This window comes from Sorghum bicolor, chromosome 6, assembly GCF_000003195.3.
Source record: "Sorghum bicolor cultivar BTx623 chromosome 6, Sorghum_bicolor_NCBIv3, whole genome shotgun sequence".
Taxonomy (NCBI): domain Eukaryota; kingdom Viridiplantae; phylum Streptophyta; class Magnoliopsida; order Poales; family Poaceae; genus Sorghum; species Sorghum bicolor.
In genome coordinates, this window is record NC_012875.2 from 6,366,449 (window position 1) to 6,387,622 (window position 21,174).

The following is a 21,174-nucleotide window of genomic DNA, read 5'->3' on the forward strand; positions in this document are numbered from 1 at the left end:
CGATAAACTACTACCGTGGGTATACCCCAAGGTAGACTGCCGACTAGCTTTCGTCGACAAATACGCTCGACTCACAGGCCTCGTAGTTGTCCTTAGGGTGACACGGGTGGCGTCCAACCACGCGCCGCCAGCCCACCTTCCTCACTCCTTCGGCCTCGCTGGCGCCCGAGCAAGTCACCGGGATGCCCGCGCAATTGCAAGGAAGGTGGAGGCAGGGCTTTTCCCTCTCCCCTGATGTCTATGGTGCAAGGCAAAGCAACAACCTGTTGTGTGACGGTGATAGGCTCTCTAGAGGTAGATCCGATGCCTGCTTGTGTGGATCTAGCGGCCTACCGGCTGGATCTGCGTGGAGCTTGACCAGACTGTTGGAGAAGGAGGCAAGGCCAGAGCTTGACGGTCTGTTGGAGGCATTAGGCCGGCGGCCTGTAGGACTGTGATGGTGTAGTAGGCGTGGGCATTGCAGGGGAGCGAAGGTGGCAGACCAATGGTGGCATGGTGATACGGCTAGCTGCGTGCGCCACCAGAAGTCGTGGTGTGACGGTTGTGCATCGTTGGTGCCATGGTGGCGCGAATGACTTGCTCGTTCGCATCTATGGCACCATGGTGGCGAGGCAAGTGATGGTTGAACAGGGCACAACAGCCTATCACAGTTCCACAACTGCGACAATGAAGGCGTCCTCCATTGCTACCTATGGCTTAGGGCCTGTCGGTGGGCTCAGAGGGAAAGGATGCCACAGTGAGCACAGCCCGACCACTGTCATGCATGGGTTGAGGTGCTATGGCGAAAGCTTTGCCCATTCTTTGGGTCGATGACGATGACGTCTTTGGGCACTGTTTACCTTCTTGGAAGCATCTATCGAATGGTCCTCTTTCCTTGCGTAGGTTCTCCCTGGGTGTATAACCTTGACCTTCTAGTCTGGAGATGGCGCACGTTGATTGCATCGTGCTCCTTCTTGGAGGCAACACTTTGGAAGGGTTGTGCCCTGTTAGTCTATGGCAGCAGCCGATGTGTGGCAAGGAAGGTGGAGGTCTAGTTGAGGATTCGAGGTTTCGGTGTGCATGATGGTTGAAGGCAGCTAGGATGAGTGCGTTGACGCAACAAATGGAGGGCTTCACATCTGTTTGCTAGTGGAGGCCACAAAGACATAGTTACTAGGACCGGACTGGAGATCGAACCACTAAAGGCTTCAGTTCACGGTTTGATTGGTCCAACCAGTTGGTTCAACCCGGTTCAAATAGAGTAAAGAATGATATAAGAACACAACCGAATTCATAGCTAAGTGGTGGAGAACGTGCTTCCTAACCCTACAGAGCAGAGTTCGACTCCTCCATCCCATTTTTACACAACTTTCCATCATTTCTCTTCGGGTCGGCCGAGTTTCCACGATCCAAACTCTGGTTTATATCGGTTTCAAGGAAAAAATCGTCGGTTCACCGGTTCAATTACTTACCGGTCCTTTAAGATGGACCAGACCGGCTAAGGCTCTGGTTCGGTCTTTTACCAGCCTAATTGTCGGTCCGGTCTGGTCCAAATAACTATGCACAAAGATGGCGAGGAGGCCAGCGTGTGTGGTGTCCACGGAGTTGGTGAGGAGGGCGACATGGGAGGTGGTGCCTAGCAGATTTATGTGCCAAGGTGACCTGTGTGGAGTAGAGGCGTGTGATCTCGCTCAACTGTGATTGTTCCAGTGCAAGGAGGCACTTCGATGGTTGCTAGAGTTGCTAGAGTTGGTGTGCAGCAGAGCGAAGGTGTCAGACCAATGGTGACATGGTGATACGGCCAGCTGCGTGCGCCACCAGACGTCGTGGTGTGACGGTTGTGCATCGTTGGTGCCATGGTGGCGCAAACGACTTGCTCGTTCACGTCTATGGCACCATGGTGGCGAGGCAAGTGATGGTTGAACAAGGCACAACATCCTATCACAGTTCGACAACTGCGACAGTGAAGACGTCCTCCATTGCTACCTATGGCTTAGGGCCTGTCGCTGGGCTCAGAGGTACTGTGATTGTTCCAGTGCAAGGAGGCGCTCCGATGGTTGCTAGAGTTGGTGTGTCACACTTCAACTTCATTCAGGCAACTAGGCTACTAGAAGTGACAAGGTTACTTGTGGATCTCAGTGGTCGAGGTCAGATAGGTGAGCGCAAGAGGCAGTGGAACAACTTGACAGTACTTGAGTTGCCAGCTTGTAGCGATATACGATGGCTAGCCCAACTTGGTAGTGGCTAGTCTAGCATGGAACAACGTCTTGAGAGGCAGCGCAAGCAGATTCGATTATAGGGAGGCTACATGGCTTGCAACGACCTGCAGTGATTAGCTCTGCTTCGTAATGAGCTATCTTGGTGTGGAACTTCGTTGACAACTACAATGTGAGCAGTGACGACGGTGTTTCATCTTAACGCTTTTGTCGACCACGGAATAGTGGTCTGGAGGTGGTGCGGTGTGCAGCTCCATTGAGTTTTGGCTTCTATTGGGGGTCGTGTTGATTAGGGATGAAAACGGATCGGATACGGACGGATATCATCTATATCATATTTGTTTTTATATTTATGTTCGAATTCGGATTTGAATACGGATAATGTCAACCATGTCGGATAAGATATGATTGGATGTCGACATTATAAATATACAATTTAAGTATTCGGATACGAATACGGTATCGGATGTTGAACATTCGAACTCGGATACAGGCAGATCTAAACCCCTCTAAACGAATTCGGTCTCGAATACGGTCGGAAAATATCCGTACCATTTTCATCCCTAGTGTTGATGTCCCAATCTGACCGTCTAAAGTTATTTTCACTTTGAGTTTGCTTTTTGACATATGATGATGTCCCGATCCAACCGACCCGAGTTGTTTTTTCTAGTTTTTTTTGTTGTCGTGTTGTTGTTTGTTGTTGCCGAGTTTGGGTTTATCTTCTTTTTGATATAGTCGGCAGCTCTCCTGCCTGATTCGTTTAAAAAAAGTTTAGGTGAATCCTAGATCTGTGCTAGAACTAGTGGTCAAGCCTCTTGTCTTTCCAATTCATTTGATGAGTCAAATGAAGCTACAACAAAACTCATTGCAACTTACGAGTTCACTGTAAAAAAAAGGAATATATGGCCATAGCCCTCGGTAGTACCATCCTAGTTATATCCTAATATAATACTTGATACATTGTCTTAGAAACAATGAACACATACTTAGAGGTAGAAGCCTATACAAGACCCTCTAAAATATCTTCTCAATCAAATTTTCATAGTTCAATGAAGAAAAAAAAAGCGACATTAGGTGACTTGGTATTAGGTGAGTACTACGAAGACTTGAGTGTGGTTATTTGCAATCTGGGTTGTATCATTTCACTGGTCTTACCCCAAATAGTAAAAAACATGTTTGTTTGTTTCCTTTTTTGCAATAATACCTAATTAAGCATGTTTTTCATTTAAATAAAAGGAGATCAGAACACATAATCCTACTTATCACAACCAACACAACCTTTGCAACATTAGAAGGATCATCAATAAAGTTGACAAAAAGTTAATTACATAGCAAATAATTTGCGAACCAACAGAACTCAGCACTAAGAGAGCAACATAGACAATAACACAACTGGACATAGGAGGTAACACTCCTAAGCACTGAAGACCTTAGTAAAAAAGAATATGTTAGGAGTAGCAATGGTTGAATTGAAATTCTAGTCATCAACTAAGGTGACAACATACCCACAGCATTACTTACCATTTATATCAATGTACGTCTATAGATTCTTCAATGTACATAATTGACTTTGTCACTCATTCATTGACCAACGTACCACTATATCAAAACCAGCCTCTACTAGGGCCTAGGGGCCACAATCTTTACGAGGGGACAGTTTGATGCTAATGCATTTTTTTTGGATTTCGGTTTGTCACATGAAGCGTTAATTTTAGTATGGGGGTTATTGTTGCTAGTGAAATTTGTATATCTATTCTAACATAAGTAATAGTAAGTTACTCTGTACATATAATAAATAAACAAGTGCATTGAAAGGACCCATATAATGTGTCACTCGAAGCCAAAATATCCTCGTCATTGCCGTACATGGGCGCTCTTGCTGCATAACTTTGTATTTTTTATTTCATAATTTTAGTCTTATTTGGCAGAACTTCACTTCACTAGCTATGCCATTTTTTGGTTTCGTCTCCATAAACGGCTTCATTGATGGAGCTGAAACTGTTTCAATAATCTGTTTGGCAAAAGGCTTGAGTTAATGTCCAAAATATCCATATATACGCACATGTGTAGTAATATTTGTAGCTCTGCAAGAGCATATACTAAAAAGCTCCTGAAATTTGTTTTTACTATATGGACTCTCCGAAAACCGACCAAATTATCACTCCCCACCATATACTTCCTCCTTCCCAAAATAATTGTCGTTCTGGCTTGCATGTATTTTTTTACAAATCTTATTAAACTTGTGACACGAAAACCCAAAACGATAGTTATTTCAGAACAGAGAGAGTATATATATTAATCGCCACCTGCATAGATTGGTTGCACATATAATAACAGGTCGAGGTCAGTCAGTAATTCGAGAAAGGGAGAGGCCAAAAACGGGGTCACGATCAGGGCAAGTGCGGTCAGCTCAACCACACACCTTAATTAACAACAATGGGTTGGCAACTTAAATTCGTGTGTTACCCCGTGTGGTGCAGCCGTCAAAATGTCCAGCCGTCCAAACACACGCCAAGAGCGCGCGCAGAGCACCCCCACCCAGCAACCCAAAAACCCTTGGGCCCTGCCGGAGGAATGGAAAGGGACACGCCAGGAAATCCCCTCCCCACCCAGCCCAGGCCACGCCCCGTCATCACATCAGAAACCACGCGCGTCCCGTCCCGTCCCGTCCGATCTCCCCCCACCCCACCCCACCCTATCCACCCGGCGGCATCCGGGCCCTCCACTTGTCCCCACCGTTATCTCCCCCCTGTCACGTGCCGCTGCCGCTGCTGCGCTCCACCGCGGCGGAGTCCCCAATGCCGATTGCGAGCCGCGAAAATTATTTATCATAGGCCGCACAGCCCCCATCCCTCCTAGTCCTGCCTGCCTGCCTCGCCCCAGTCGCCCTCACCACCCCACCCCCAACCCCAAACCCAACCCCCCCTCGGGATATCCGCCTCTGCTCCGCTCCGCCCGGCCTCCTCCTCCGCCTCCGCCACCGCCGCCACAAGGATCCAACCCGCGCGCGTCGCCTTCTCCGCCCCCCGCCGCCTTTCTTCCCGAGGTACCAGCTCGTCCTCCCTCCTCCGCTTATTTATTCCGCCGTGTCATCGCCAGCGCCGCTCGCTCCTTCTGTCGCGGCCGGCCAAGTGGAGCTCGTCAGATCCGCGCGCCGCACGCCGATCCGCGCCACCGACGGTGAGAACCGCGCGCCCGCCATTGGCCCCCTCTTCGTTGCTCCGCCTATGTATACAGGGTTTAAGCTAGGGGGTGGGGGGTGGGGTTCGTCAGCGCCAGCCGCGGGGGAGGGTTTTTGCATGCGCCACCCCACCCCGACCGGGAAGAGCGGAATTCCGTGAGCATGTACGGCAATGACAATGGTGGTGGGGTTAGTTACTAGGGTGGGTGAATGGTTTCGTCGGGTTATAATAATAATAACACGAATTGTTTGTGCCCACCTGCGCTGCGCGGGCGAAATGTAGGTTGTCTCTTGTTGCATTGCCAGATGGATGAGGTAGTCTCTGGCTGCCTCTGCTAGTCTCTAGCGTTGCTGACTGGCTGTGGTCTATTCAGGGATGCCCATGCCCATGCCCATGCTAGTAGATTGCTGGGTACCGTTCGTTCTTGTCTGTACATGGTTGGTGGCGGGTCTGCGTCTTTGTTGTCACTGAGGTTTAAGGTTTATTAAGGTGTAGTATTATCAGTGGCTACCCTCATGACTTAAGGTTTATTTATTTTAACACACCTGTTTCTTTGTGTGGGTACATAAGGAATGCGCTTGGTTTTGTTCCCTGTTAGTTTTCGAGCATGTGTCATTCTACCAAGTGGGTTACTGTAACATTGCACCCTTTGATGGTTGGTGGTTCTTCATCTTTTCTCCTACCTTGGTTATCTAATACCTGCGTGTAACTGATGACCTACTTTTTTATATCATATAGTTTATTACATCTTTTTGTGGTACATATCAAATCTGAAAAATAATGTTTTGTGTTCTTAGTATGTTGTGCACAAAATAAAAGGTGGTTTCACCTGCAACCTTTGAAGAAAAAAAAAACTTTCTGAAAAGGAGTGATCATTTAGTATGAAGAAAATTTGATTTACTTTCTTCAGAGGGAATATTTCAAACCAACAATTTTCTTACTGTCCAAGCCACTGAAATTTTATCATGATCTTACATGCACGAGCCACATGAAACCTTATCACCCCCTGATAAAAAAAAAGAAAGGATCAATTTGGTGATTCATAGAATGGGGAAAAACAACCTGTTGCCATTTGGGGAGCTTGTTGTATACTCAGGTTGGGGTCCTTGTCCCTGCTCCCTTCCTATGCAACCATCTCCATTGAAAAGATTTTGCACTACATTTGGGCTTTGTATGATAAAAAAAATCTAAACAGCAGAAACATAGTAGAATTGTAGAAAAAAGGTGCTGGCAAGTTTTAGTGGCAGAGACCTTTGTATGTTTGGACATAGCTTACTAGTATATAGTTTTCTGTAATCTTCATGAAAGGTGGCCAATAAACCTGATAAGATCTCAACATGGTAGGTTCCTTCAAAATGAGAGGAAAACTGGAAACATCACAAATATTTTTCTAGCAACTGGCCTATAAACCATAATGTTGCTTTTCATTTCTTTGATATTCGAAACTTCCTAAGAGTATTCTGCTAGAGTTCTGATGGTATTATTTGCCTCTGTCAGATTTTCCAGGAATTTTCCTCTCTTTTTATGGCACTGTGCTTTTGAGAAGATCTTTAATTGTGCTGTCTGGGCCACGGAACGACAATGTCGCAGCTTGGATTAGCTGCAGCTGCCTCAAAGGCACTGCCACTACTCCCTAATCGCCAGCGAAGTCCTGCTGGGACTACATTCTCATCATCTGCATTGTCGAGGCCCTCAAACCGAAGGAAAAGCCGTACCCGTTCACTCCGTGATGGTGGAGATGGGGTATCAGATGTCAAAAAGCACAGCCAGTCTGTTCGTCAAGGTACTGTGAATATCTTTCGATACAAGCTAAAATTTTGTTTCAAAATATATATGGAGTTCTTTATTGGCTGGCATTGTTCATTTGTTTTAACATCGTAATGTTTGATGCCTCATTCTAGGTATCAACGTAGATATGCTCACTGCTCAGTTTCAAATGTTTGTCTGCATGTAGGTCTTGCTGGCATTATTGACCTCCCAAGCGAGGCAGCTTCGGAAGTGGACATTTCACAGTAAGCGGCTATAGTATTTTGCGTATTATATGTTTGTTTTGGAAAAAGAAAATATTCTGCAGCTTATTTATACTAGTTTCCCTGATAGTGAAATGCTGTCTTAATGTCCTAGTGCTGTATACTCAATATTTCGTAGTAAATGCTGCAAAATATGTGATATAAATGTTGCAACACAGCCAGGGGCCTGCTTCTGTACCTGCTATTGAGCATGATGAATACTTCGCTCACTTATATGATGTGGTTATATCTCATGTAGAAGAATTAGTTGCAGTATTGCTGGACAATGGTTACTTATTATGAAATCATGTCTGCTACAAATTTTCTGGCTTCTGTTGCTGTAAATGCCTGTTTTTTTTTTGGAAAAGATTAAATGTTTGACCTAAATTGGACATATACTCCCTCCGTCCCTGAATATCTGTCGTTCTCGCTTCCCGAGAAATGACTTTTATTAATTTTATATAAAAACATATTAATATTTTTTATACAATTGACATCATTAGATAGGTCTTTAATCTAGTTTTTTAATAAATTTATTTGGAGATATAAATGTTGTACGCATTTGCTACAAATCTAGTCAAACTTGTGGCAGGAAACCCAGAAACGACACTTAAAAAGGGGCGGAGGGAGTATGATAGACGCAAAGCTCATTTTGAACTTTTTTGATTTGTGACAACCATGCATATTGTTAGTGTTGTGAACAAAATGGTAATCCTTTCCTTTTGTATTTTTCCAGTGGATCTGAGGATCCTAGGGGTCCACCAGATTCCTATCAAATGAATGGGATTATCAATGAAACACATAATGGAAGACATGCTTCAGTGTCCAAGGTTGTTGAATTTTGTGCGGCACTAGGTGGCAAAACACCAATTCACAGTATATTAGTGGCCAATAATGGAATGGCAGCAGCAAAGTTCATGAGGAGTGTCCGGACATGGGCTAATGATACTTTTGGATCTGAGAAGGCAATTCAGCTCATAGCTATGGCAACTCCGGAAGACATGAGGATAAATGCAGAGCACATTAGAATTGCTGATCAATTTGTAGAGGTGCCTGGTGGAACAAACAATAATAACTACGCCAACGTTCAACTCATAGTGGAGGTTAGCACTGCTAATCTGTTAGTTTACTACTGATCGGCTGTTCCCTTTATTTCTTCTATAACCATTGTCATATTTAAGTAGAGAAGTTTATATTTCTCCTCTGCTGTTGTTGTGGAAGTCTAATTGTCACCATTTATTAACTATGAAATATTGCAGGTAGCAGAAAGAGTAGGTGTTTCTGCTGTTTGGCCTGGTTGGGGTCATGCTTCTGAGAATCCTGAACTGCCGGATGCATTGACTGCAAAAGGAATCGTTTTCCTTGGGCCACCTGCATCATCAATGAATGCATTGGGAGATAAGGTCGGTTCAGCTCTCATTGCTCAAGCAGCTGGGGTCCCAACTCTTGCTTGGAGTGGATCACATGTGAGTCTCTCTCTCTCTCTCTCTCTCTCTCTCTCTTTGATTACTATCTGCCGGTCTCATTGCTCTAACTTTCATATTCTAATAATGACACTAAATAGGTTGAAGTGCCATTAGAGTGCTGCTTAGACGCTATACCTGAGGAGATGTATAGAAAAGCTTGTGTTACTACCACAGAGGAAGCAGTTGCAAGTTGTCAAGTGATTGGTTATCCTGCCATGATTAAGGCATCCTGGGGAGGTGGTGGTAAAGGAATAAGAAAGGTGTGTTTTATTTATGTGACTAAACTATCTGTGAAGAACTGTGCACATTGGGGAGTATGGTGTAGGGAGCTACCCCCCTCTCCTGTGATGTGATTAAATCAATTTCCCTGGCAGGTTCATAATGATGATGAGGTTAGAGCACTGTTTAAGCAAGTACAAGGTGAAGTCCCTGGCTCCCCAATATTTATCATGAGGCTTGCAGCCCAGGTTAGTTTTTTTTTTCTTTCTGAAATCTATATTCCATCCCTTTTTGTTCTTTTAAAGTTATCCTTGTATTTTCTGGAAGCTTCATCTGATGCATTATTGACAAGTGCACTGATGATCATCATATTTGGAGATTAACATATTTATGAAAGGTTAATTGATGGGAACTGTTGAAAGAGAATGGTTGAGCGGATACCATTCTATTTTTAGAATTTAGAAATCGCGGTTTTTGCGTACAAAATTGCATTTCCAGGAACTGGACTAAGCTTTTCTTAGTATTGAGTGGCATGTTATACATGGACCATTTTTGTCAACTTACAGGGCTGTGATAATGGCTGGAGAGAAATAATACATCTTGTTTCTCAACACTTATGTGGAGAAGATGTTTTACCTTTTTCTAAAATCACTTTTTGGATTAAATTGTATAAGTTTTCAATATTCTCACTATTATTGAACCAAAACATGTTTCATTCTTTACACCTTTATTTTTCAAGATGGAAGCCTGGAATTGTGCTCTGTTATCTATAGTCAATTAGTCATATATTTATTTGATTTTAAATCTTTTTCTCTATTGTAGAGTCGGCATCTTGAAGTTCAGTTGCTTTGTGATCAATATGGCAATGTAGCAGCACTTCACAGTCGTGATTGCAGTGTGCAACGGCGACACCAGAAGGTCTGCCCCCACCCACTCAGCCATAAACACCAAATTATAGAACCATGCATTTTGTTATGCGATCTATTTCTTAACTGTAGTTCCATTCGCATTTTTCTACAACAGATTATTGAAGAAGGCCCAGTTACTGTTGCTCCTCGTGAGACAGTTAAAGCACTTGAGCAGGCAGCAAGGAGGCTTGCTAAGGCTGTGGGTTATGTTGGTGCTGCTACTGTTGAGTATCTTTACAGCATGGAAACTGGAGAATACTATTTTCTGGAGCTTAATCCCCGACTACAGGTTTGCTATACGTGAACATCATTGACTAATTAACCTGTCGGGGAATCCTTCACATAAAATTATCTCCATGCAGGTCGAGCATCCAGTCACCGAATGGATAGCTGAAGTAAATCTGCCTGCAGCTCAAGTTGCTGTTGGAATGGGCATACCTCTTTGGCAAATTCCAGGTAATTACCAATTTACCAACTTATTTAGTTCCTTATTAGTTTATTCTCTAATCTGTCTACTTATGTAGAAATCAGACGTTTCTATGGAATGGACTATGGAGGAGGGTATGATATTTGGAGGAAAACAGCAGCTCTTGCTACACCATTTAATTTTGATGAAGTAGATTCTCAATGGCCAAAGGGCCATTGTGTAGCAGTTAGAATTACTAGTGAGGACCCTGATGATGGTTTCAAACCTACTGGTGGGAAAGTGAAGGTAAGATTTTGAGATGACAGATGTATTATGTATAGTTCAAACAGATTAAGTTTGGTTAAGTGACCAGATCTTGATTTTTTATCTTTTAGGAGATAACTTTTAAAGCCAAGCCTAATGTTTGGGCCTACTTCTCAGTAAAGGTAACTTGTTAACTTTGTTACACTGTTACATTATTCTTCATTGTGCAGATAATTTGGATGGGACTAAGTTTTTAACCATTCATCGTCTCATTTAGCTAAGCAAATGTTTGCACTGACTCCCCTTTTTATCTGCTTTCAGTCTGGTGGAGGCATTCATGAATTTGCTGATTCTCAGTTTGGTATGTGTAAATCAAGAATATTCTTCTTTGTAATTTGTATTGGTCCTCATTTTCTAAATATTGCTCTTTCCGTTACAGGACATGTTTTTGCATATGGACTCTCTAGATCAGCAGCAATAACAAACATGGCTCTTGCATTAAAAGAGATTCAAATTCGTGGAGAAATTCATTCAAATGTTGATTACACTGTTGACCTCTTAAACGTATGAAATATTAACCACCTTTTGAATCCCTGTTTTCATTATGCTGATTCATATCATTATGTTTGATTTTCCATTATGGCTAAACCTGTGGTGCTATTTCCCTATTATTCCAGGCTTCAGACTTCAGAGAAAACAAGATTCATACTGGTTGGCTGGATACCAGAATAGCTATGCGTGTTCAAGCTGAGAGGCCCCCATGGTATATTTCAGTGGTTGGAGGTGCTTTATACGTAAGATAAAGAAATCATGCTAACATCTTTTGTCAAACTACTGTGAAAAACATACGATGTAAGGTCTAATTTAAATAATTGTCACATGCTACAGAAAACAGTAACCACCAATGCAGCCACTGTTTCTGACTATGTTAGTTATCTCACCAAGGGCCAGATTCCACCAAAGGTATGTTTTGTGGGATTAACTCTGGATATTTTTAAGGTGAAAAATGGTTGACGAATAATATTTTTATGCAGCATATATCCCTTGTCAATTCTACAGTTAGCTTGAATATAGAAGGGAGCAAATACACAGTAAGTTTGACATTCCACAAGGGAATTTATTTTAGTTGTAACAATAAAGTTAGACATCATTCTGAGTTTCGTCTGCATTGTGTTGTAGATTGAAACTGTAAGGACTGGACATGGTAGCTACAGGTTGCGAATGAATGAATCGACAGTTGAAGCGAATGTACAATCTTTATGTGATGGTGGACTCTTAATGCAGGTAACTTGTTCTTTCTTTTGTGCATTATTATTAATTAGTTGGATAAATGGTTTTGATTTCATGGCGGTTCTGATTGTTGAATTGCAATGGCTCCAGTTGGATGGAAACAGCCATGTAATTTATGCAGAAGAAGAAGCTGGTGGTACACGGCTTCAGATTGATGGAAAGACATGCTTGTTGCAGGTAAATACTCCCTTCCTCTATATTCTTGGTGTCTGATTGGGCAACTTCTGCCAGATTTATCTGTATCATTTATTATTGCATTTTGGTCCACTACCTTATCTTTAAAAGATGGGTTCTGTTGTTTGCTTCCGCAGGAGACATCACATAAGAAAATTGTTACTAATCCTTGTTTTCTTGCAGAATGACCATGATCCATCAAAGTTATTAGCTGAGACACCCTGCAAACTTCTTCGTTTCTTGGTTGCTGATGGTGCTCATGTTGATGCGGATGTACCATACGCTGAAGTTGAGGTTATGAAGATGTGCATGCCTCTCCTGTCACCTGCTTCTGGTGTCGTTCATTGTATGATGTCTGAGGGCCAGGCGTTGCAGGTTATATTCTTACATGTCCATTCCTTGCATTGTGCTTTCATCCCATAATATTTCATGTAACATTTGTCAAATTACATTTGTTTTAGGCTGGTGATCTTATAGCAAGGCTGGATCTTGATGACCCTTCTGCTGTGAAAAGGGCTGAACCATTTGATGGAATATTTCCACAAATGGCGCTCCCTGTTGCTGCCTCTAGTCAAGTACACAAAAGATATGCTGCAAGTTTGAATGCTGCTCGAATGGTTCTTGCAGGATATGAGCACAATATCAATGAAGTAAACATTCCATCTTATTGTGACCACATCCTGTTTATTTTCTTTGTTTATCTTGTGTTTCCTTTACTTAGATAGTTTCTACAAAAATGATCTTTTGTCCAGTCACATGTCTTCTCCCTCACTCATCTACCTATCATATCTCTTCATGTCTTGGTTTCCGTGTATACATGGTTTCTTATTAAGAAACCATTTCCCCCTCTTCTTTAATTGTAGTGCCACATCATCATTTCTGTTTAGTTTGCACCCTAATTAATGAACATATAAACCATGTAGTTTCTGGGTTGGGAGTGCCCTTAGCACTTGGTTATCCATTATCAACTGATTCATGTTAAGCTATTCTTCTTTTCAGGTCGTTCAAGATTTGATATGCTGCCTGGACAACCCTGAGCTTCCTTTCCTACAGTGGGATGAACTTATGTCTGTTCTAGCAACGAGGCTTCCAAGAAATCTCAAGAGTGAGGTATGAGACAGTTGGCAAGATATAGCCAATCTGGATTAAAGGAAAGATGATTCATTTTAGTAGATATATTATCTTAATTTTGCATTTTACATATTGGCTTATGTTGATGGCAGAAAAAGCCATCAGAGAAACTGTGATATTTTATAACATTAGTTTGCACCGTGTTATGCTCATAAATAAACCTGACAATGGTTTGGGCCGGAACCAGTTTCCATGGTTTGATTTCCTTGTTGGGCCAATTCAATTTGGGTGAAAACGGGCTGAGCAAGCTGGTGGGCTGGTTCAGTCTGAGTTATTACTTAGAGTAGTTTAGTTTGGTTTGGTTTGGTTTTGGACTGAGTGTTTTGGCTTGATAACAGGCTGAAGCTGTGGTTCCAACCCAGCATCACACCACGGTACAGCAGAAGCCCCATCCGCGTCCACTAGTATTCCTATTGTATTACTGGATTTGTTTTTCTATAGGAAAACGGCCATAAAGTGTAGCATGACGTCATGCTGATGTTGACAAGCTAGGAATGAAGCAGAGCACACACAACACTCAGCCGGCTACTCGCTCCGCGCCGCGCAGCAGCGCATGTCACGCATGCACATGTGGGAGGACGTGCACAGACGTCCGTGCTCGGCTCGGCCACGCTCGGGACCTCGTGGTTGCCGGAGCTGCCGGGAGCGGTGCGAATGGCGGCGCATGGCCGGACGGAGGAGAGGCTCGCGCTGCACTGCTTGGGCTTTGCCAGCCTCAAGACCTCCGGTGCCGTCAAGCTCGTGGATGCCGCGGTGCTGGCGCGCTCCCTGCCCAGGCTCTACTCTCTCTTACCTGCTCTCCATCCTCTCCAGCTTCAGTGACCTGCGGGAGTTCATCATTTCAGCGCCCGGAGCTGTATCAGCTTCTATAACAAGGACGAGGAGGTGCTCAGGCAAGGGGCCAGGATCCAGCGGTTCGACGTCAGAGGGTCCAAGTTGGTGGACGAGATAGAGAATGAGTTCGCCGGTGGTGAAGTTTTCTGCGACTCGTCCTACGTTGAAGTGATGTGATCTCTGTCTGAACCATTCCACGATGACAGTTCGAAGTCGGTTTCGAATCCCGGTTGTAGGCTGTGGACTGGTCTTGTTTGGATTTAGGAACACTACAGTTTGGCGTGGACTGGTTTTGGAGGGGGAACGAGTGGGGTGGATTGGGGATTTGAAGGCAGACGTGATTAGTTTGGTTTGGTTATGGTCTGGATCACGGACCATTAACAGGTTTACTCATAAAAATCGTTTAGTTTTTTCTGCAGTTTGTTTTGTAAAATTTGATGAAAACTTAGAATTTTTCACTCTAGCATTTTACCGGAAGGTGAATCTTTCAGTAAGTTTGTTTTGATTCTGTGATTGTAGTTCTGGTATGTCCTTACATAATCCATTTTTATTCTAGCTTCTGATGTTTTTATCTTTTATGCATGCAGTTAGAGGATAAATACAAGGAATACAAGTTGAATTTTTACCGTGGAAAAAACGTGGACTTCCCTTCCAAGTTGCTAAGAGACATCATTGAGGTCAGTTATGTTTCTTTTGTGGTATCTCTTAAACTGTTTGCTATTGTCTTAATCTTAACTAGTGTTTTCTCTGTAGGAAAATCTTGCATATGGTTCAGAGAAGGAAAAGGCTACAAATGAGAGGCTTGTTGAGCCTCTTACGAACCTACTGAAGTCATATGAGGGTGGGAGAGAAAGTCATGCACATTTTATTGCCAAGTCCCTTTTCGAGGAGTATCTTATGGTGGAAGAACTTTTCAGTGATGGAATTCAGGTTATTGTACATGACAAGACTGAACAGATCAGTATTAGAAAAAGCACACAAAATGTTCACTCCTTTTCACTCTCTTAGTTGGGAGAAACTTTTTGCATGGCTAGCTGTATTTATTCGAACAATCTGACTTGTTATTTGTCTCTAATTATGTCATGGCAGTCTGACGTTATTGAAACCTTGCGTCATCAGCACAGTAAAGACCTGCAGAAGGTTGTAGACATTGTGTTGTCTCACCAGGTAAATTTCTTTATGGCTGATGACTTTTATGCAAATGATTAGTGAAACAATCTTTGTTATTGATAGTGTGATTTTATTCACAGGGTGTGAGAAACAAAGCTAAGCTTGTAACAGCACTCATGGAAAAGCTGGTTTATCCAAATCCGGTTGCTTACAGGGATCTGTTGGTTCGCTTTTCTTCCCTCAATCATAAAAGATATTATAAGGTGCAGTGATTACAATAACCTAGACATCCCCCTTATAATTTATTTTGATGTTCTACCTAATGAATTCCATGCATCTTAATAAACACAGTTGGCCCTTAAAGCAAGTGAACTTCTTGAACAAACCAAACTAAGTGAACTCCGTGCAAGCATTGCAAGAAGCCTTTCAGATCTGGGGATGCATAAGGGAGACATGACTATTAAGGATAGCATGGAAGATTTAGTCTCTGCCCCATTGCCTGTTGAAGATGCTCTTATTTCTTTGTTTGATTACAGCGATGCAACTGTTCAGCAGAAAGTGATTGAGACATACATATCACGATTGTACCAGGTATTATATCAACTAAGTTGATGTCTTTCATAGTCCCACTAAGCATATCTGATATGTTAGATGCCCTAATGACATGGAATGCTCATCTCTTCATTTCACATGAAGAAATATTGAGAAATGAGATGCTGATGTTTGGCTGAATTAACTGGGTGTGAAAAATTGTGATCTCCCAACTTGTTAATGCACAATGTGCTGGCTAACTTGCCAATATATATTTTTTTTTCAGCCTCATCTTGTGAAGGATAGCATCCAAATGAAATTCAAGGAATATGGTGCTATTGCTTTTTGGGAATTTTCTGAAGGGCATGTTGATACTTCAAATGGACATGGGACTATTCTTGGTGGGAAGAGATGGGGTTCCATGGTCGTCCTCAAATCACTTGAATCTGCATCAACAGCCATTGTGGCTGCATTAAAGGATTCAGCACAGTACAACAGCTCTGAGGGCAACACGATGCACATTGCATTATTGAGTGCTGAAAATGAAAGTAATATGAGTGGAACAAGGTTTGTTCATGTGCAATATTAGGTCGAAAGGGGTTTTTGTTTAAGTTGTGTAACTCTTTTTTCTTTTAATTGAGGCCATTTCTTTCAGCAGTGATGATCAAGCTCAACATAGGATGGAAAAGCTTACCAAGATACTGAAGGATACTAATGTTGCAAGTGATCTCCGAGCTGCTGGTTTGAAGGTTATAAGTTGCATTGTTCAAAGAGATGAAGCTCGCATGCCAATGCGCCACACATTCCTCTGGTTGGATGAAAAGAGTTGTTATGAAGAAGAGCAAATTCTCCGGCATGTGGAGCCTCCCCTCTCTGCACTTCTTGAATTGGTCTGTTTATCAAAATGATTGCATGCTTGTTTGCTACATTCTGTTATTATGCTTTGCTTATTTTCTTCACTATACTTATTTTGCCTATTATGAATACAGGATAAGTTGAAAGTGAAAGGATACAATGAAATGAAGTATACTCCGTCACGTGATCGTCAATGGCATATCTACACACTAAGAAATACTGAAAACCCCAAAATGTTGCATAGGGTATTTTTCCGAACTATTGTCAGGCAACCCAATGCAGGCAACAAGTTTACATCAGCTCAGGTCAGTGATACTGAAGTAGGAGGTCCTGAAGATTCTCTGTCATTCACATCGAATAGCATCCTAAGATCATTGATGACTGCTATAGAAGAATTAGAGCTTCATGCGATTAGGACAGGTCATTCTCACATGTATTTGTGCATACTGAAAGAGCAAAAGCTTCTTGATCTCATTCCATTTTCAGGGTAAGTGTGCACATAATCCTATTCAAGGAAATGTTTATGCATTGACTATTATATCGGTCTCCTTAACAAGCTTTTCATATTATTCAGGAGTACAATTGTTGATGTTGGCCAAGATGAAGCTACTGCTTGTTCACTTTTAAAATCAATGGCTTTGAAGATACATGACCTTGTTGGTGCAAGGATGCATCATCTGTCTGTATGCCAGTGGGAGGTGAAACTCAAGTTGGATTGTGATGGGCCTGCAAGTGGTACCTGGAGAGTTGTGACTACAAATGTTACTAGTCACACCTGCACCATTGATGTAAGTTGTCCCTACTGTTTTAGTATTCTGTATATCACACACATGAAAGTATAAGTCAATGTGTGGTTCTTATATTCTGAACTGCCATCCATGTCATTATGTTCTGAAGCACATAGTACTTCTAATGGTTTTAGATCTACCGAGAAGTGGAAGATACAGAATCGCAGAAGTTAGTATACCATTCAACCACTTCGGCAGCTGGTCCTGGTCCGTTGCATGGTGTTGCACTGAATAATCCATATCAACCTTTAAGTGTGATTGATCTAAAGCGCTGCTCTGCTAGGAACAACAGAACAACATATTGCTACGATTTTCCGCTGGTGAGTTGACCCCCGCCCCACCCCTCAGTGAATACACATCTGTAGTTTTTTGAACCTAAGCTGATAATGAAAAAAAAAATGTAGGCATTTGAAACTGCACTGCAGAAGTCATGGCAGTCCAACGGCTCTAGTGTTTCTGTAGGCAGTGGAAATAGTAAATCCTACGTGAAGGCAACTGAGCTGGTGTTTGCTGAAAAACATGGGTCCTGGGGCACTCCTATAGTTCCCATGGAACGTCCTGCTGGGCTCAATGACATTGGTATGGTCGCTTGGATCTTGGAGATGTCAACACCTGAATTTCCCAATGGCAGGCAGATTATTGTTGTAGCAAATGATATTACTTTCAGAGCTGGATCATTCGGCCCAAGGGAAGATGCATTTTTTGAAGCTGTCACCAACCTGGCTTGTGAAAGGAAACTTCCCCTTATATACTTGGCAGCAAACTCTGGTGCTAGGATTGGCATAGCTGATGAAGTAAAATCTTGCTTCCGTGTTGGGTGGTCTGACGAAGGCAGCCCTGAGCGAGGGTTTCAGTACATCTATCTGACTGAAGAAGACTATGCCCGTATTAGCTCTTCTGTTATAGCACATAAGCTGCAGCTAGATAGCGGTGAAATTAGGTGGATTATTGACTCTGTTGTGGGCAAGGAGGATGGGCTTGGTGTTGAGAACATACATGGAAGTGCTGCTATCGCCAGTGCTTATTCTAGGGCATATGAGGAGACATTTACACTTACATTTGTGACCGGACGGACTGTAGGAATAGGAGCTTATCTTGCTAGACTTGGTATACGGTGCATACAGCGTCTTGACCAGCCGATTATTTTAACAGGGTTTTCTGCCCTGAACAAGCTCCTTGGGCGGGAAGTGTACAGCTCCCACATGCAGCTTGGTGGTCCTAAGATCATGGCGACCAATGGTGTTGTCCACCTGACTGTTCCAGATGACCTTGAAGGTGTTTCCAATATATTGAGGTGGCTCAGCTATGTTCCTGCAAACATTGGTGGACCTCTTCCTATTACCAAACCTTTGGACCCTCCAGACAGACCTGTTGCATACATCCCTGAGAACACATGCGATCCACGTGCAGCCATCCGTGGTGTAGATGACAGCCAAGGGAAATGGTTGGGTGGTATGTTTGACAAAGACAGCTTTGTGGAGACATTTGAAGGATGGGCAAAAACAGTGGTTACTGGCAGAGCAAAGCTTGGAGGAATTCCTGTGGGTGTCATAGCTGTGGAGACACAGACCATGATGCAGCTTGTCCCTGCTGATCCAGGTCAGCTTGATTCCCATGAGCGATCCGTTCCTCGGGCTGGACAAGTGTGGTTCCCAGATTCTGCAACCAAGACAGCTCAGGCATTATTAGACTTCAACCGTGAAGGATTGCCTCTGTTTATCCTGGCTAACTGGAGAGGTTTCTCTGGTGGACAGAGAGATCTCTTTGAAGGAATTCTTCAGGCTGGGTCAACAATTGTCGAGAACCTTAGGACATATAATCAGCCTGCGTTTGTCTACATTCCTATGGCTGGAGAGCTTCGTGGAGGAGCTTGGGTTGTGGTCGATAGCAAAATAAATCCAGACCGCATTGAGTGTTATGCTGAGAGGACTGCCAAAGGTAATGTTCTCGAACCTCAAGGGTTAATTGAAATCAAGTTCAGGTCAGAGGAACTCCAAGACTGTATGGGTAGGCTTGACCCCGAGTTGATAAATCTGAAAGCAAAACTCCAAGATGTAAAGCATGGAAATGGAAGTCTACCAGACATAGAATCCCTTCAGAAGAGTATAGAAGCACGTACGAAACAGTTGCTGCCTTTATATACCCAGATTGCAATACGGTTTGCTGAATTGCATGATACTTCCCTAAGAATGGCAGCTAAAGGCGTGATTAAGAAAGTTGTAGACTGGGAAGAATCACGCTCTTTCTTCTATAAAAGGCTACGGAGAAGGATCTCTGAAGATGTTCTTGCAAAAGAAATAAGACATATAGTCGGTGACAACTTCACTCACCAATCAGCAATGGAGCTCATCAAGGAATGGTACCTGGCTTCTCCAGCCACAGCAGGAAGCACTGGATGGGATGACGATGATGCATTTGTTGCCTGGAAGGACAGTCCTGAAAACTACAATGGATATATCCAAGAGCTAAGGGCTCAAAAAGTGTCTCAGTCGCTCTCTGATCTCACTGACTCCAGTTCAGATCTACAAGCATTCTCGCAGGGTCTTTCTACGCTATTAGATAAGGTAAATTTGCTTACAGTTTCACCTTATTTTTTATTTGCAATTAACCTGTGGGCTACAACCGGTTGTATCTGTTGCATGTTACTTTTTAAGAGCTCCTATTTCAATTGCATTGCATACATGGCATCTTATCAATTCATGATTCTAATACATACCCATTGCCTTCTCACGTATTCCGTCTTTGGATGCCGATTCAGATGGATCCCTCTCAAAGAGCGAAGTTTGTTCAGGAAGTCAAGAAGGTCCTTGGTTGATGATATGATACCAACACATCCAACACTATGTGCATGCTACATGTTTTTGTTCAAGTACATACATAGAAGGATATTGCTTGGCCTCGTTTGCTTGGCCGTTTGATCATGTCTGATCTAAGTCGACCATTATTTGTTGAAACTTCCTTTTTGGACCTGGTGCTATGGTTGATGAATGTATATTGGACGTGTGCGACTGTGCGTTCTGCCAGGTGTAAGCTCAAATGTTTAGACAGACCGAGTTATGGTTAGGAAGAGCACGAGTGAACATGTTCTGGTTTTGCAGTGGTTCAGGAAGGCAGAAAGTTGTTTCACTGTAGTTCTGAGATGTACTACCAGCGGCCCCCTGCTGTAATTTTAGGGTGTATAATGCGGATACTAGTAAAACAATTGAGTGGTTCATTAAATTTTGAACTCGAATAATGTTTTTCTAGGCATATGTACCGTACCTCTACGTGAAATAAATGCTGTTGAAATAGCATTCGACACCAGAATATATGTACCTTACCTAAGAGCTAAGTATTATAATACAACAAGTTGCTGGCCGTAAGATTTCTTTATAGTCTTTTTGCAGCCTATTTATATAATGGTTAGCTCATCACTATTAATATATGACCCACTTGTCTGTCTCAAAGATTGATTTTTTTGGTTTTTGTGTCTGATTCTTGTAAGAGTCTGCTTTTACTCTCTCTTCTCTTTTTTCTTCTCCACCTTAGTATTTAGCTGGCTTACAGTCTACTATAATACTTCTTTAATATACAGCTTAAGTATGGACCCCATATGTCAGTACTTCATTTTTTTTTTGTTTTTCCACTATCCTCTCTACTTAATTTTTTATTCCACTATTCTCCTCCTTCGGACCTCTTTACTTAATTTTTTCTTCCACTATTCTCCCCCGTCGGACCTCTTTTTCTACTATGTCACTTCTCTAATCTCTCTTTCTTCGTCGGATCTTTCATCTACTTTGTGTGCTAGCCATACCTACTGCCCCGCCATACCA

At 42.8% G+C, this 21,174-nt stretch overlaps 1 protein-coding gene across 3 annotated transcripts; it reads left to right on the forward strand.

Annotated features, from left to right (window-relative positions):
* LOC8067789 (acetyl-CoA carboxylase 2) lies at positions 5,087-20,719 on the forward strand. Of its 3 annotated transcripts, none has more exons than XM_021462994.1 (34): positions 5,087-5,241; positions 6,875-7,160; positions 7,332-7,389; positions 8,123-8,489; positions 8,646-8,852; positions 8,951-9,112; positions 9,227-9,319; positions 9,894-9,989; positions 10,095-10,268; positions 10,342-10,435; positions 10,504-10,691; positions 10,781-10,831; positions 10,971-11,010; positions 11,089-11,213; positions 11,327-11,443; positions 11,538-11,612; positions 11,684-11,740; positions 11,829-11,933; positions 12,030-12,116; positions 12,297-12,488; positions 12,575-12,763; positions 13,113-13,223; positions 14,666-14,755; positions 14,832-15,008; positions 15,168-15,245; positions 15,329-15,451; positions 15,540-15,779; positions 16,006-16,286; positions 16,375-16,609; positions 16,709-17,061; positions 17,149-17,362; positions 17,497-17,682; positions 17,767-19,926; positions 20,121-20,719. In XM_021462994.1, the coding sequence occupies exons 2-34, from the start codon at positions 6,959-6,961 to the stop codon at positions 20,175-20,177; spliced, it is 6,984 nt and encodes a 2,327-aa protein (XP_021318669.1). In that variant the 5' UTR covers positions 5,087-5,241; positions 6,875-6,958; the 3' UTR covers positions 20,178-20,719. The 3 variants fall into 3 exon arrangements, with proteins under 3 accessions (XP_021318669.1, XP_002446178.1, XP_021318670.1); XM_002446133.2 differs by having other exon boundaries at positions 16,378-16,609; positions 20,121-20,710; XM_021462995.1 differs by having other exon boundaries at positions 5,103-5,375; positions 20,121-20,710.

Bases quoted from the DNA above. Each gene is read 5' to 3' on its own strand.
- LOC8067789 (XM_021462994.1), top strand. From the start codon at position 6,959: ATGTCGCAGCTTGGATTAGCTGCAGCTGCCTCAAAGGCACTGCCACTA. The intron at 9,320-9,893 runs GTTAGTTTTTTT...TCTCTATTGTAG, and splicing joins TCATGAGGCTTGCAGCCCAG to AGTCGGCATCTTGAAGTTCA. The intron at 11,741-11,828 runs GTAAGTTTGACA...ATTGTGTTGTAG, and splicing joins TAGAAGGGAGCAAATACACA to ATTGAAACTGTAAGGACTGG.